At 38.4% G+C, this 16810-nt stretch overlaps 1 protein-coding gene across 1 annotated transcript in view; it reads right to left on the bottom strand.

Annotated features, from left to right (window-relative positions):
* LOC107689721 (proton myo-inositol cotransporter-like) overlaps window positions 1-16810 on the bottom strand; it is a 56515-nt gene that overhangs the window by 33173 nt on the left and 6532 nt on the right. The window contains exons 2-3 of the mRNA XM_016487852.1: window positions 14559-14718; window positions 11584-11792 (exon numbers count right to left, since the gene is read on the bottom strand). Of these exons, the coding sequence (XP_016343338.1) occupies window positions 11584-11792; window positions 14559-14718 (369 nt within the window). The remainder of the gene's footprint in view (window positions 1-11583; window positions 11793-14558; window positions 14719-16810) is intronic.

Raw genomic sequence — 16810 nt, 5'->3', positions numbered from 1 at the left:
GAACAGTGTTTTAAATACAACTTAACCACTGATTTCTAGTCGTGTCCTCTTTTGGAAGGCCAAACAAAGTATTTTTTTCTTCTTCAACCACTGTGTGCTCAGTTTTGCTGTGTGCTTTGGGTCATTGTCATGTTGGAAGGTAAACCTTCCTCCTATTGATAACTTTCTGGCAGAGGGAAGTAGATTTTCCTCATGAATTTGACGCTATTTTGCCCCATCCATTTTTCCTTCTGTCCTGACATTTGTTCCAGTCCCTGCTGCAGAGAAACACCTCATAACAGGATATTACCACCTCCATGCTTTACTGTACTGTGTTGAGGCCAAATAATTAAATTTTAGTCTCATCTGCCTCAGAATCTTCAAGGTGCATTTTGGCAAAACTCAGTCATTTCATTTAATTTCATTTATTTATTTAACCAGGAAGAGACTAACTGAGATTAAAATATCTTTTCCAGGAGTGTCCTGGCCAAGATAGGCAGCCGAGTTTGCATATACAAATAAACAACGTAGTTACAACATACATTACAAAACCAACATATAACCAGTTTAAAAACAATTACACACCATTAAGTTGCTCTCAAGATAATAAAGACTTAGTGTTGTACCAAATACCTTTCACTTCTTTATAATAGACTTCACTGTGCTTCTAGGCATCAATAAAGCCATTGAATTTATTTATTTTTTATGATTCTATAACCACTCTAAATGGTTTATATGCTGACAGGTTTTGTCATATAAGGGTTCGCTTGTGTGGCCTTTTGAAAGGAGAGAACTATATGTTCCCAGATGGGCAGTGACATTTCACCGGCACAGGGGGGGCTTTAGAAAGTCATGGCAAAAAGAGGAAAGATAGATAGAAAAGACAAGGACATGAGTGATTTACTGTAGGTGTCCAGTACTGCAACCATGTGCAAACCACATGTTCATATAAAACCAGTTGTGAATGTATTGTTCCTAGCTATTTTAGAGTACCCCTGTTATGCCATTGCGAATATTGTCTTTCATGCAGTGTGTAATGTAACTGTATGTGAATGTAAACAGTCTGCAAAGTTGTAAAGTGCACCATAAATAATGTTATTGCCTCCCAAAAGAAAGAATCAACTCTGAACAGCCTAAACGAGCCGTCAGTCATTCGGATCCCACTTCTGTGACAGCTACACGTCACGGGGTTACACATTTGCATTATGCCTGCCTATGTTCTATATTGGCTGGCCGCAAATAACTTGACCTGCCCTCAAACACTGTAGCTTGTTTGTGTTTGACATCATGTTGAGAAGACACTGTGTCCTATGCTGTGAAAGTAAATTTGTTTTATTTTCACTTCCAAAAGTTGAGGCTGCAAAGAATCAGTGGTTAAAATTAATTTATTCTACTGTACCACAGCAGTAACCCCAATCTGTTTTGTGTTCCTGTCATTTTACTGATGTCTGCTTCTCTAATCTCGGGGAGTTCAATGTGGGATTCACAAAACACTCGCTCTTGAAAGATGGCTCAGTACCGAGTTTATTTGGACCAGCTGGCTCAACTAAATCACAACCTGTAAGTATGATAAATAATAGATGTTTATATTTTCTATCGAGCGTTCAAAATACGGAACTATGGCAATGGGCGTATCGCTTCCGATGCGCTGTATGCGGTAGACCAATCACAACAGACTGGGCCATCTGACCAATCAAAGCAGAGCAGGCTCACGGAATCTTACAACTGCTTTGATCAAATCGTTTGAGAATCGTTGGGAAATGAGGTGATATTAAATGCATATTTTGAGAAAACGAAAGCATTTTTTGACCTTGCATGCATGTAATCCTATTGTAGGAGACTCCCAAAACAATAGTAGGAACCTTAAAAAGGGCATAAAAGGGGCACACTAGGATTCTATCGGACCAATTCCCAAAATGATTTTTTTTTTTTTTTTGGTGTAACTGTGCTAAAGAATCTCTATAACAGTACTAAAGTATTTCTGTAACTATATCCACTTGTAGGTGGATTTCTATTAAAATTGTAAATGCTACAATTATGTAGTACTTTCAAAACATTCGTACCAGACTGATGAGCTTCGCAACCAACCAATAGCGTGAGTTTGTGCCATGTCTGTTTGTTTGACTACAACACAGCATGTTTTTTTTTTCCTACATTACCTATTCATCTATATCTCCCCAAAAGCCTCAAGCGTGGGTAGAATCCATGTGACCCTGAGAATGTTGTTTTTTCTAATTATGTAGATGCAAGGCTCTTTATTTGCAAAAGTCGAAAGAGGTTTGCTGACAACTGCAGCAGCCTGGAATATGATCGAGCTTCTGCTGTACTGTGACTTTAATTTAATATTAATAAGCTGAGAAAAATCCTACAGGAGAATAGAGGTCTTCTCTCTCTCTCTCTCTTTTGTTCTTTTACACCATTTCCATCTCCTTTTTAATTACAAATATGCTGTGAAATTTGAGACAAAATCCCCTAATAGAATACATAATACATAATTACCACAACATCATATACATATTTAGGTAATTCATCAATTAGGGACACTTTGGACTATTTGAAATTCTGAAAAGTGAACCTTGGGTTTTTAGAAAACTGAGTAAAAACTGATTAAAACAATTATGACATGTCCTTGAAATAAAGAGCTCATCATAGCCTTGATTTTGGTATAATGTATGAGGATTTGTATATTGTTAGTGATGGTAATGATGTGTGATGTTAATGACATTTCTGATGTTTTGGAGAAAAAAGTTGGGTAAGCATTGGGAATGCTAACACAAGAAGTTAGTTAGCATTCAATTATCTATTAATTAGTTAATTAACACATACTAACTGGTTTGGAAACCTCACCTTATGAAGATACTCTCAAATAATGATATTAAAATGGTAAAAGTAATACAATTTTTGGTCTTCAAACTGCTATTCTGCTTCTCAGGCACAGAAGTGTGCTCCCATGTCACTTCTTATTTCCAACAACCAAATATAGTTAAAAACAGTTTTCTGTTATGGTAATGACAGTATTATTAATAGCAGATTTTTTAATACACTTCAACAAATGTCACTGGATGCAACCTGTATTCCTTTTATGGAATGATTTATAGACATATACATACTTATATAAAAAAAAAAAAAATCAAGAGTGATGACAAAGCAGATGATAAAGAAAAGAGACATTTAATCACCTCAATGTCGGACATTTGAGGACAAGAGAAGAATAAAATGCCACCTTTTTGAGTGGTTTGGTATTGAGTGTAAGGCAACAACAGGTCAACAGCACATTACAGCCTGATAATATCCCACAGTATGCTAAAGAAACAAGATAAAGTGATTACAAAGCAGATGATAAAGAAAAGAGATTTATTTCTAAAAAAAGGCTTAAAGGACATTTAATCTCCTCAAAGTCGGACATTTATGGACAAGAGAAGAACAAACTGCAACCTTTTTGATTGGTTTGGTAATAAGGCAATAACAGGTCAACAGCACATTACAGCCTGACAATATCCCGCAGTATGATGGAAAATGATGTTTTCACAGATGACAGGAGAACATAAGGGACAGATACACTTTACACAGCTGTCTGTCTCCTACTGGCTTAAACACTCCCATTTATTCGAGACAGATAACAGGGCCACCGAATATCACCTGATCTCAGTGCTGATGTCATTGGAAACACGACTTACACAAAAGCTCACCATAAATGTAGGGTTCCTCTTCAGGAACTCGAGCTGCGTCGGAAAACGCTAGGGGAACGCCTTCTGTGACCACGCTCTGAATAACATGTGAAATCAGTCCAATAGCTGAGCGGGACGTCACGGGTGGGTGACGTCATGACCAGGAAGCTATAAAAGCACGTGCGGCGGAGCCAGCGTCAGCTTTCTGTCATTCAGCGAAGCGCTCTGTGTGTGTCAGTCATATTTATTGTTGTCTGTCAATTGTGAAAGTCTATAAGCTCCAGCTATGTCTAAGCTCATGCAAAGACAAAGCATTTCAAGGGCAAGAGCAAGCCACGTTGTAGGTTGTGTGTTCCTCCCTGCAAAAGAAAAAAGAGTGGGGATACACACAGCCTGTGCGTGGTTTGCTTGGGAGCAAAGCACAGTTGTTAGTGCCTTGCTTCGCTCTCAGAGGGCTCTCTTTGAGGAGGGAGCCTTCACTAGCGTTCCTCGCGGTGCCGGCCCCACTTTCGCCGAGGCGGAGCGGTGGCTGTGCTCGTTGGTTTCAAATATGGATCCGGTGGAGGGAATGTAGATGGGCGAGTCCCTATCTGCTTCCTTAACCACCAGATCCGATGCCCGCTCTCTGGGTTTCGGAAGCCCGCGCTGCGGTCCTTCCCCCTGGGGAGAGGACACGATGCTCCGCCTGTCTTTCTCCGAGGAGATTGATACGGAGGGTGTCAAAGAGCTCGCCAGTTGCACAAGCATCAGTTACACAAGCATATTATGCCTGATATTATAATGAGCAGCATTTATAGGGAGCGGAGCTCGCGCAGTCGGCTATCGGGGGGCGGATTGTGCTTTTTCCGCTGTTAAGCGCTCCGCTCTATGCTCAAGGTCACACGGAGGTGCCTACATGCCTTAGACATGTGGAGGAAACCTTGGTTCTTGTCTCAGGGCCCGGTGCTGGGAGCTCCTTGTCGCTGCGTATGCTAGCGACGGATGCAACCCTCACCGGTTGGGGTGCGGTCATGAGTGGCCAAAAAAAAAATATAACTAAACTTTTCAGAACTTCAAAAGAATTCTATTAAAAATAATAAAGTAAATAAATATTAAAGTCAAATATTATAAATATTACAAATAATTTAATTATCAAAACATATTTTGTCAGAATACATGGCTACTTTATATGGCCATCAAAGAAAAATGCATCAATGTCAGAAAAAAAAAGAACCTGCATTTGCACAAATTATTTTAAATACAGTATCTGGGGATTTTGTTTCCTTATCTAAACAATATTTCCCATGTTCTCTCAAAATCTTATCAGCATGTATTCAGTAACATTTCACTTCCCAGAGCTCTTTTCAGACCAATAGTGAAACTCCACACAGCTTTCTAATAACACCATGAGCTATTATGTGTGAACTGTATGAAAATGCATGAAAAGCCTCTCTTCCATTGAACATGCTTGCAAAAGCTCAAATTATTCTGGATTTCTGGGAAAATGTTCTAACCGACTGTTCTTTTCAGCTTCCCACAATCCTCATAAATGTCACCAAAATGGTATAATATTCAATGATAAGCTCATCTCATATCGTGAGACATAATCATTGTGGCAGTATTTACCTGCTAAAGGCGAGTGTGCATGTGTGTGCGTCCGTTTAGATGTGGCAGAAAAGAGACTGGTTAGGTTAGAGACCTAACCAGTCAGGTTTCAGGAGTGGCCATTCAACTGAGACTGCGCTACTGTCAGTCACGGAAGCCTTGTCCCCCAATTGTAAGTCGCTTTGGATAAAATCGTCTGCTAAATGACTAAATGTAAATGTAAATTTCAGGACAATTTGTCAAACCTGTAGCCCCCATTTCTGATTTCGGAAACATCCACCAAAAGGTCTCAAAGAAGCATACAAGAAGAAAATGGTCTGCAGCAAAAAGATTAGCAGTATACTTTAACTGGGAGCATTATATTATAAAAGCTACTGACAGAATGTTGAAAGAGCATGGCATGGCACAATGCAATGACAAAGCAATGATGATCATTATGCTCTAATGCTCTCTGGTCTTGTTAATATACTGCACTAAAAGCCTGAGATCCAATCTTCTCACATCATGCTTTCATCAAAAGATAATATAGGTTATTTTCAATGTCTCGCTCTATGATACAATTACTATGATTGTATCAGAACAAACACACCTACAGTCTATATACCCATATACAAAATAGATGTCCGGAAATTGATGTACAGAAAATATGTCCGGAAGGCTTTTCTCATACTTAAAACGTGCTATTTTTGAGAATAGGCCCGAAAATGCTATGTAAGTACACAAACACCTCTAGTTGCACAGGCTTGATAGAATTTGCCATTTACAATGCAGTGGAAGTACACAATTAATTTTCAGTATTGCCACAAAGGGTGCTATAGTGGGCATTAGTTTAAACTAGTGTAGTGTAAATTAATGACTTCTTTAATTTTCTCATTCAGATCAACTACATTCATGATGAATCAACAGTTTGAAGAAAATGTTATAGTAGTTGAACTGTTGAGATGTTTATAGCTAACTACCTGATAGAAATATTTATGTAAGGGATAATGTACATCCAGCCGGTTATCGCAGAATAACAACCACAGGACTTGTATCACCCTGAAGGGGGTTATTCTGCGATAACAACCAGCTGGATGTACATTATCCCGCTTATTACACGGCTACTTGCCATATAAGTAAATAATTAGACATAAAATATTGATCTGAGTTGAAATATTTGAATGCAAAGCTTCCGTGAAGAAAGCAGTTGCGAGCAAGTGGCAAGTTCAAACTAGACGGATATTTAAGGGATACGGTGCAGTCATACCACTTATTACACAACATTTCACCACATAAATAATTATGCCGATAAAAGATATTGATTTATTGATCTAACTGTTTTAAAATCTTACCAGTTTGTTAGCTATATCTTATAATCTATTACAGTGTACAAACAATCATGGCAAAATGGCAGCAGCTGCGTTTGTATGAAACGAGAGAGAGAGTCCGCGATACCAGGATGACATAATTAAATAATTGGATACATAATATTGAATTGTGTTTTAATATTTTATTAGCTAACCAAACACAAAACTTCCACGAAGAAAAACTGTTCCTAGTAAGAGAATAGCGCTGACTTCAGTTACCCGGATGAGCCTGTGTTATCAGCTTTTACCGGTTGTTATCGAGGAGTAACATACCTCAGAATGTCGCGACTGACCATTTAGAATCAAGTATTCCACAGAGCCGTGTAATAAATTAATTAATACCGCACCTTTACTTAATTTAATTAAATTTAATGCTACTTTACAAATGCATTTGAATTATTTTACACTGGTCCCACATGTAGACTTTCAATCTAAAACCACTGACAATTTATAGAAAAAAAATAAATAAAAAATCAAAAGAAGCATTTCATTTCAATATTTATTGTGTAAAAACAATTTTTATCAGTTTTTCAAAAATTATTAGTGTCCCAGAGTTGAACTGTAATTTTAACCACACTGAACAGTTTTGCCCCTTTTTTTTTATTACTATTTTTTTTCTTCAAGAATGATTACTGAACTAAAAGACAATGCCTTCAGCATTTTAATATGCAATTTGTCATGTTGTAAATAGGACTTGCAAATCTTGCCACTTAAGGTAAAATTAAGTCTGGAAATGAAAGCAGACACTTAGATGCAAGGTGTAACTGTGCAGAAAAGCACACACAGTACAAGAAGTACAGTCAAGATAAAACACATCTACACACATAAATACACATTCTCACTTAATTCACTGATACAAATTTAATATGTCCTGAACATGTAAATGCATTTCCACGTATTGTATTTAACCAGATTTCCTTGAGGCATGAGCTCCAAAAGCGAGTCAGTGAGTCATTAATGCTTCCTATTTCTTACATAATCAAATACTTGCAGAAGCAAACTAAAATGGCATGGTTTCTTCAGCAAAAGAATCACCTCTATGCTTCATTCCTGCATCACTGGGCCAAGCACTATCAGGACTACTTTGGAGAAAAAACGTATGGTGCAGGAAACAACCTTAGCAAACATCCCTCAGCAAGCCATGAAGCTGGAGCTAGATGACCCACCAACAGAGGAAGAAGTCAAGAAATCCATCACCAAGCTCAAGTGTGACAAAGTACCCGGCAAATTATGGACTAACAGTTGATGTGTTCATGGCAGGTGGAGACGCTGACGCTGAACTACTATCAGCACTGTTCGTACTCTGTTGGGAGAAGGGAGTCATTCCGCAAGACTTCTGTGATGCAGTGATAGTCTCCCTGTGCAAGAAAGAAGGGGAGAAAGCCGAACAGTTCTATATACGGAGGCATCGCTCTCCTTTCAATTGCAGCTAAGATCCTTGCTTAAGGCTTGTACCTTCCACTGCTGAAGAAGTTCTCCGGTCTGACCATTAGCCTGAAAAGTCATGTACCAGAAGCAAAAAAAAAAGTAATGTACCAGAAACCTCTGCATGGTACCTATAGCCCACCTAAGGTCATTATCAATGGCCATCCTTTGAACACAACGGACCAGGTCATCTACTTGGGCAGTATCATTTAAAACGGTGCAACAATACAAGAACATGGACCACCAACTTGCCAAAGCCTGCAGCTCTTATGGCCGCCTCCAGAAATGTGTCTAGAAGAGCTTCTCACTGCGCCTGTTAACAAAGATCCAAGTCTACAAAGCTGTTGTCCTTAGTACCCTGCTGAATGGATTTGAGTCATGGGTCCTGTATCAAAAGCACATTCAGCTGCTCGAGCGCTTCCACCAGTGGTGCCTCCATTACATCATGGGAATCCAGTGGCAGGATCAAAAACTGGCAGCAGACAGATCCAGATAGAGGACCATCGCAAAGAAAGATGCAAACTGCCTAGGAGAAGCATAAACAATGAAAAGGGTTGGCTGCCCAAGTATCCAACAGCAGCAACCCGATCTTTCCCTGCTTCATCTGCTCTAAAACATGCAAGTTTAAGATCAGCATTTGCAGCCACGTGAGAGCTTGCCACCCAAGACAAAACTCTTCTGACAGATCTTCAGATACGAAGAATTCGCCAAAAATAAAGCATAGACCTTGAATCGACACTTACCAGACATTAAATTTCTGAACTGCCGGAATATGTACAATTTATGTACATGAAATGCTGCCAGATGCCATCTGTTTTGGATAAAATAGGTATGTTTTTCAAATGAGCCTGGGTTGGAAATTTAGCATGGTCATGCTAATATTCAGTACAACAACATGAGTGTGAGTATAATATTGCTTAATATTAACCACAACATCCTTACAGCTCAATATGGTTTTATTAAAAAAGCTAAAGAAATCATTAAAAGGGTCTGATATTTCACATTCCTCTCACTGATTCACTTATATTGCTTTCTGTCTGTCTTTTTGTGTGATGTTTCAGTTTAGCTGTCTCCGTCAGTGCGATCACAGATGGTAGGTTTAACAGTTACCTCATTTTCACAGACGATTTCTCATTACATTTCCCTTGATCCTCTCCACATCTATCATTTCCTTTTTCTATTAGTGCCGAGGTGTTTCACATCAGGAACAATCAAAAAAACAAGATGACAAACAAAAACAGAATAACATGCATTCCGCACAGTAGGACAATGTATCTTGATTGCAATGCAAATATAATTATATTCTCTTCAAAATCTTTGTCACCACTGAGATCATGTAGTGCATGTGAACTATTACAACTGTTACTGCTGTTATTGTCCACAGGCAAGGAGTAAGTGGAACTGGGCAGGTGTTTTTCCAATTTATTTTCTATGGGAGTTGAGCGGCAGGTTTATGCAGACTGTCCAAATTAATTAAACTGAAGTGCAAACAATAGCTGCGTTTCCATTACCCTTCAAATTGCGCAAATTTAAATTGCGAATTGAAAATGCAAATTGAAAATACGCCTAATGGAAACGCGTCAATTTCGCAAAAACGCCCATATATCGCAAAAAAGTTTTTACGCTCACATGAGGTGGTTTTCCAGACAATTCGAAAAAGGAATATTTTGCAAAACTGCAATGGAAACGTTTTTTTTTTTTCACATTATCGGGTCACATGGCATACATAAAAAGTCATATGATCATCCCTCAATGTACTATAAACTCCAAGAAACACTTCATATGTGGCTGCTCTCATGTATAAGGGGCTTTCCCTGCCATTAATGCTTAGACTATTTACACTGCACACATCTGTGGTGCGTTAAGGCTCCGAAACGGCCACCGGAGCTGATCGCGGCCACTCTAGTCAATGCTTGTGTTACCAGTCATGCCATGGCACGTCCCAGAAGCTGCTCTCCGCGCTGCTTCTGTCAAGATACACGCATACGCCTCCTTCGATTAAATATAATGGCTAGTGTAGCCAAAATCTGTCAAAATCCCATCAAAATCCATTGCCATAACTTATCGCGAGAGGAAAAAAATGACGTTTTAGTTGCATAACATCGGTTAATGGAAACGCCGTCATTTCACAATACTTTTTTATCGACATTTATAAAATATCGCCAAAGTTTTGCGCAAATCTGTAATGGAAATGCGCCTAATGTCATGCCTTTCTGAAAACTCCTTTGAGTTAGATCAATAGTGGTTAATTTGCATATCTTTATTATTATCTTATTTCTAAACAGCTGGTTATAAGGGTCTGGGGACGCCCCTGGTCATGGTTCCAACAGGTATCTTGCTCCATTTTGCATGTAAAATGTGGTTGCTGATTTGAAATATATTACTTAAATGTGAATTTGGCAAGCTTTTTTTTTTTCTTTGAGATTTCTGTATTTCCTCTTCAAATAAAAAGTAGATGGTCTTGCATGCCCAAAAAGTTATCTGGAGGAACTGCAAATAGGGCCACCAAGTGAACTGTCGTTTCTTGAAAAGAACCTTGGTTGAACTCTGCAAAACATCACCAATGGTCCCTGTCAATATGTTACTTAAAATTGCCAATTCTCATATAAAATGAATGACTTTTGGTTGCTGCAGACTGCTGTCTGTTTGAACACTCTTAGGAACAATCACTCCAATCACTTCTCTTCAGCTCCTGTTACTACTGCCCGCTGTCTCAGTAATTAACATTTGAGAGGTGACAGCATGACATTGTCACTATTACAGTTGCAGGACCAGGAAATGTGTGTGTTTTTGTCAAAGGTGTAATCACCATGATGCCTTTAGGGCATTCGGCTTATGGCTTTGTTTCACAATGACTTTGTTGGGGCCAGAAACCATTAATCTGGATAAAGGATCTCCTTTCTGATGAACATCTCATAGAAAAGTGTCAATGTTCAGATGATGTACTAAGTGGGGCAAAAGGTCTGAGAGATTATGACTGGCATGTGATTGGTTAGTAAATTAGGTTGTATAAGGTCTGGTTAGGGGGTGGGTGACTTCCCATGGTTAGTAATTGCCTCCACCTACGGCCAAATTAGATTTCTTTGGATGAAACATGCTGTTCAAGTACATACGCTATTCAGTAGACGTTTTCGCCCTGCTGTGCCTTTGAATTGCTGGTAAAGTTGCCATTGCACTTGACTATTATAGGTTGACTGAAATGAGTTTCGGCCATGAACACCTGTGGCCTCTTCAGGTTTTTATTGCTGGTGTGCCATGCATGTACTGTTTGGCATTAAGAAAACATTTGTTCCCCTTTTATTTCCATTAATCTCCACCAGGTTACCTCCTGCACTGTGACGGATAAAAATGTGCAACTTGGTATATTCATATGTACCACAACAAGACTGTTGTTCACCTTCAGCTTTCCAGAGGCAAGTGAGATGTAAAGACCTCTTCAGTCTGTAGTTAGGGACCTCTCATGGTGTTCTCTTGTGTACTTGAGCACTTTCCATAGTTTAATGAAATCAGTGAACCATGACTGTAATTGTGTTTCTTTTAGTTATTTGCATGTGTTAGTGTGTGCAAGACTATTTTCTCACCTCCTCCGCAGTCCTTTTCCTCCTCTTCAATGCTGCTTTTGATAGTATCATACTCCTCATCAATGTTCTGGTTGCCACGGATTTGGCTGAGTGTGCGCCGGGCCTTCTGGGTAAGACCTTTCTGGATCAGCCAGCGAGGACTCTCGGGTAGGAAAAGGAACCCTAGGAACTGTAGCAATGCAGGGACCACTGACAGACTCAGCATATATCTAAATAGATGAAAAAAAAAACAATACTGGAAGAAGAAATCCAATAAATTGAAGGGGGAAAAAATCTCTATACATATTTATGTATCCTTTGCTGGTGAAAGAGTGCATGATGCCTACGCTTTGTTGCTAGTTAATTTTTGAGACTACAACTTATCTGAACAAAACATGATGCTAATGGTATAATGGTATAGACTGTAAAATGGTATGAATTAAATAATGTTTTTTTTTTAAAGATTCCAATTCTGACTTTTCCCCCCAAAATAAATAGAATTTGATTACGTTAAAGATAATTAACGGATCAGTATTCCTTTTTTTCAGCTGACAAGACTACAAAGAAAATATTCTATTTCCACTGGAAAATTTTGTCTGCTTGTTTTCCACACTCTCATTTTGTACAGATTATAAAACAGGGTTGCATAAATCAAACTAAATTTAGTAAGAATTACAAGAAAAAGATTCCAATGTAAATACAGTTTGTTTACTTTTTTTTTTAACAATCTCTACTTTCTTAAGTAAATGCATGCTGTTTTAAGGAAGTGTTTTACTTTCTTATTTATTTGATTTTTTTACAGTTTGTGGAGAAAACTGTGACAACTTTTATTCCTTTTACACAAAGTACGATTTACAGAGCCAGAGTTCTAAATTTTGAAAATTGATACTTTTGAACGTTAGCATCACATATTAAGCTTCATATGTCATATGTCATATGTCAACATGGAAGGTCACGTATTGAACACACATTTTAGCGCCACTCACTGGATATTTCACTTTGAAACTGCCAACTAAATTTAGTAAGAATTACAAGAAAAAGATTCCAATGTAAATACAGTTTGTTTACTTTTTTTTTTTAACAATCTCTACTTTCTTAAGTAAATGCATGCTGTTTTAAGGAAGTGTTTTACTTTCTTATTTATTTGATTTTTTTACAGTTTGTGGAGAAAACTGTGACAACTTTTATTCCTTTTACACAAAGTACGATTTACAGAGCCAGAGTTCTAAATTTTGAAAATTGATACTTTTGAACGTTAGCATCACATATTAAGCTTCATATGTCATATGTCAACATGGAAGGTCACGTATTGAACACACATTTTAGCGCCACTCACTGGACATTTCACTTTGAAACTGCCGGAAAACATGCAGTAAAGTACATAATATTGGTGTTGCAGAAACGTCGCCACAAGCATGTGTTTTCAATGAGCCTGGGTTGGATTTACCAGAAGTAGCTGCCAGTTAAGCCAACCCAGCTAATGCAAAGTCACAATAACTCATACAAGATAGCGAAATCATAAAAACTTGTAGTTGGCTCATACTAAACCTAGCCATACAGTCTAAACCTTAAACCTAATGACTGTAAAAAAATTTTTTTAAATAAGTCTTATTTAAATCATTAATTGCTATGGATTGAGTTGTGGTCATGACAATGTGTTGGTTAAGCAGTAATCACTTCATTTACATTTTACAGCGATTTGTGTTTTTTGGTGCTCAGGAGTAGTAAATGGCAACATTTCCATCAAGTAGATATTATCTTTATAACATTTTCGTTCCCAGAGCAACAAGCTGCACATAATGAAGGAGGTATTTTGCAGCTGGTTTAATGTTTGTTTTATATTGTTCTGAATGTTTATTTTGACAGACTTTAGAGATTGATGTGATTTAAAGGATCTGCCCTACTAGAGGATGATTCTTTCCAGTAGGGTTGACGTTCACATCATGTGGAGGCAGACAATTCCACACAGTGAATTGATTCTCTTATCACATTCGGTTCAGATTGCAAACTTGCATCTCATTTACTGCTTTTGCCATGGCACCGTAAGATCATAAACATCATGAAAATCATTCAGTTTTACTAATTCCGGTCACTGCAGTCACCCGGATCCAGTACGTATTCAGACCAGATGCTGGATCAGCACCTAGTGAATTTATTCTCTTATCACATTCGGTTCAGATTGCAAACTTGCATCTCATTTACTGCTTTTGCCATGGTACCGTAAGATCATAAACATCATGAAAATCATTCAGTTTTACTAATTCCGGTCACTGCAGTCACCCGGATCCAGTACGTATTCAGACCAGATGGTGGATCAGCACCTAGAAAGGACCTCTACAGCCCTGAAAGACAGCGGAGACCAGGACAACTAGATGAGCCCCAGATACAGATCCTCTGTAAAGACCTTGTCTCAGACGACCACCGGGACAAGACCACAGGAACCAGATGAGTCCTCTGCACAATGTGACTTTGCTGCAGCCTGAAATTGAACTGCTGGTTTTGTCTGGCCAGAGGAGAACTGGCCCCCCGACTGAGCCTGGTTTCTCCCAAGGTTTTTTCTCCATTCTGTCACCGATGGGAGTTTTGGTTCCTTGCCGCTGTCGCCTCTGGCTTGCTTAGTTGGGGACGCTTCATTTCCAGTGATATCATTGACTTGATTGCAAATGATTGCAAAGATACTATTTAAACTGAACTGAGCTGGATGATGACATCACTGAATTCAATGATGAACTGCCTTTAACTGAAAAATGAGTGTTTACTATTGTCATTTTGCATTATTGACACACTATTTTCCTAATTAATGCTGCTCAGTTGCTTTGACACAATCTGTATTGTTAAAAGCGCTATATAAATAAAGGTGACATGACTTGACTACAATAAGGTCACTGTATTGTTCCACATTTGACACCACCGCAAAGAAACAAGAACACTTCTAGATTCAATGCAAATTCTGCAACTGGACCACCACTTCTGCAACAAAGACTTGATGGTCATACCTCCAGCCTTCATGCTGCATGTAGCTGAAGGCCCCATTAATAAGGCTGGCTGTGAGTTGGCCCGCTGTGATGAACAGAGTGTTGATGGAGACCAGGCGTCCTCTCAGGTGGGGCGGTGAGGTTTCAGCAATGTACACAGGAACAGTCATGGATGCAAAACCTGAACGGGTAGATATATACACCAGTCAAATATTGGCCATTTTCCATTTGGTTTGGCATCATTCCGTAATGCTGCTCACATTCCACAGATGTGAAGCAAAGACATTACAGTACAGTTTGGACATAAGCAGCAACAGTTTTGAAACATTAATTGGACTTTTACTGCCTGCATTAACTCTATTACATATAAAATTATTTAAGTATTACAGTATACAGTAAGGAATAGCTGATGGAAGTAACAAACACAAAGCACAAAGCAAAATCCATCACCTACAGACTTTTGTCCTTTATTTCAAAGGCTTGTTTATGAAAACTATACTGTGGTTAGAAAGTGTAATGCCAAAAGGCACACAAATATAAGTCACCCAAATATGAAAAATTCCACCCTTTACTCAACCTCTCGTTCCAAACTCATATGACAATCTTTCTTCAGTGGAACACAAAATGGGAAATACATAAGAATGTACTATCTGCTCTTCTCCATAACTTAAATGAATGGGGACTAGGGCTCCAAAATGACACAAGAGCACCATAAACATTTCATAAAAGAATCATGAATTATTCAATATGATTTTATACTATATTCCAAATCTTTCAGAGTTATTTTTGGTACTTTGTTATTTATTTATTTATTTTTAATTTTTGGATGTTGACATCCCAAACTCTATTCACTTTCATTATATTCAGCATATTCTTGAACAATTCTCATTTTGTGTTCCACACAATACTACTACTACCACCAATAATAAATATTTGGAAAAACAAACGTGGTCATTAAATGATGACAAAAAATTTAATTTTTTTATGTGAACTTCTCGATTTTAATGTAAATGGGTTTTATTTTATGTAAATGATTTTAATGTACATGTAAATGAGTATGCATGCTTGAGTCTGAATCTAGTACTGTATTCATACTCCACATAATACATTTCCTGAACACGCTTTATTACACTGACATTGTCTCAGATCTACAAAAGGCCTCATCTTGTGGGCTTTGTCAGAGGGTTACACACAAGAATGTGACATGCATAGTGAATATGCTTTGTATGCCAGCGTTCCCTGCCAATCACATGGCTCTCAAGAGAACTGTGATGATCCAGCCAGGCCACATCCTTCTCATTCCCACCAATTACATCACAGATGTGTCACATTACGCAAAATGTCAACAAGCAAGTGATTTCTGGAATCACAAGGACACCATAAAATGCCAATTTGCTTCCAACTGATTAGGGTGGGGAGGCAATTGTGATGTGGTGTGACGGGACCAATGTTCACATGATATTTACACAGGAGAACAAACAAAAAGTCCGTGCCCACATTTATCTGACAAGGTCTACGATATAACCGCTCGCTATAAAGTCTATTAATAGCCCTGGTTCACTGTCGCACTCATTGCCCGGCAGGCAGACAACGTACCTGTTGCCATGGGGACGCCTCACTGCTTGCCTCACAAGGAGATTAATCAATACTGTGAGACGACAGCTGTTATTAGCATTTCCTTTATGTTTTGAAAGACACTGACTTCACATGAGCGAAGGATGTATTCTAATCTCACATAGAAGTGATGCAAGTTATCCAACGATGCCATTCACAGACAATCTTTTTTATTTATACAAGTGGGAAGACCAATATTATGTCACATGGAAGGATCATTCAAAATGACAAAGATGCTTGTGTGGAGCATGATATCTTTCTGTATCCAGTGAAATCCTATCCAGAGGGTCTGATCCAAAATCTAGTGAGCTGCTGAATACTCTCTATAGATGCATTCTAACCAGCCCAGGTTCATTGGAAAAAAATGTTCCTCTATCTACAATTTTGTAGATAAAGACGTACCAATACATCCGATTTACTTAATTTTCCAGCTAAAATGAACACTGGTGGTAATAAAACACCAACAATGTTTATTCCTATTCACAGCAATTAGGATTACATGGGCAGATTATCATTTTTTTCTCCCAATAATCAGCCATATAATTAGCCTAAAACCAGGACATGTTGTTTGGACATAAAGACTGCACCAAATACACTAGTAGATACCTGTTTTAGTCAAAATCAAAGACTATAGAATACCCAAGACGTGTCACTCGTAT

This window comes from Sinocyclocheilus anshuiensis, unplaced genomic scaffold (genome assembly GCF_001515605.1).
Source record: "Sinocyclocheilus anshuiensis isolate Anshui unplaced genomic scaffold, SAMN03320099.WGS_v1.1 scaffold1014, whole genome shotgun sequence".
Taxonomy (NCBI): Eukaryota; Metazoa; Chordata; class Actinopteri; order Cypriniformes; family Cyprinidae; genus Sinocyclocheilus; species Sinocyclocheilus anshuiensis.
Note: the sequence above shows the minus strand (reverse complement) of the source record. Positions and strands in the feature narration are given on the sequence as shown.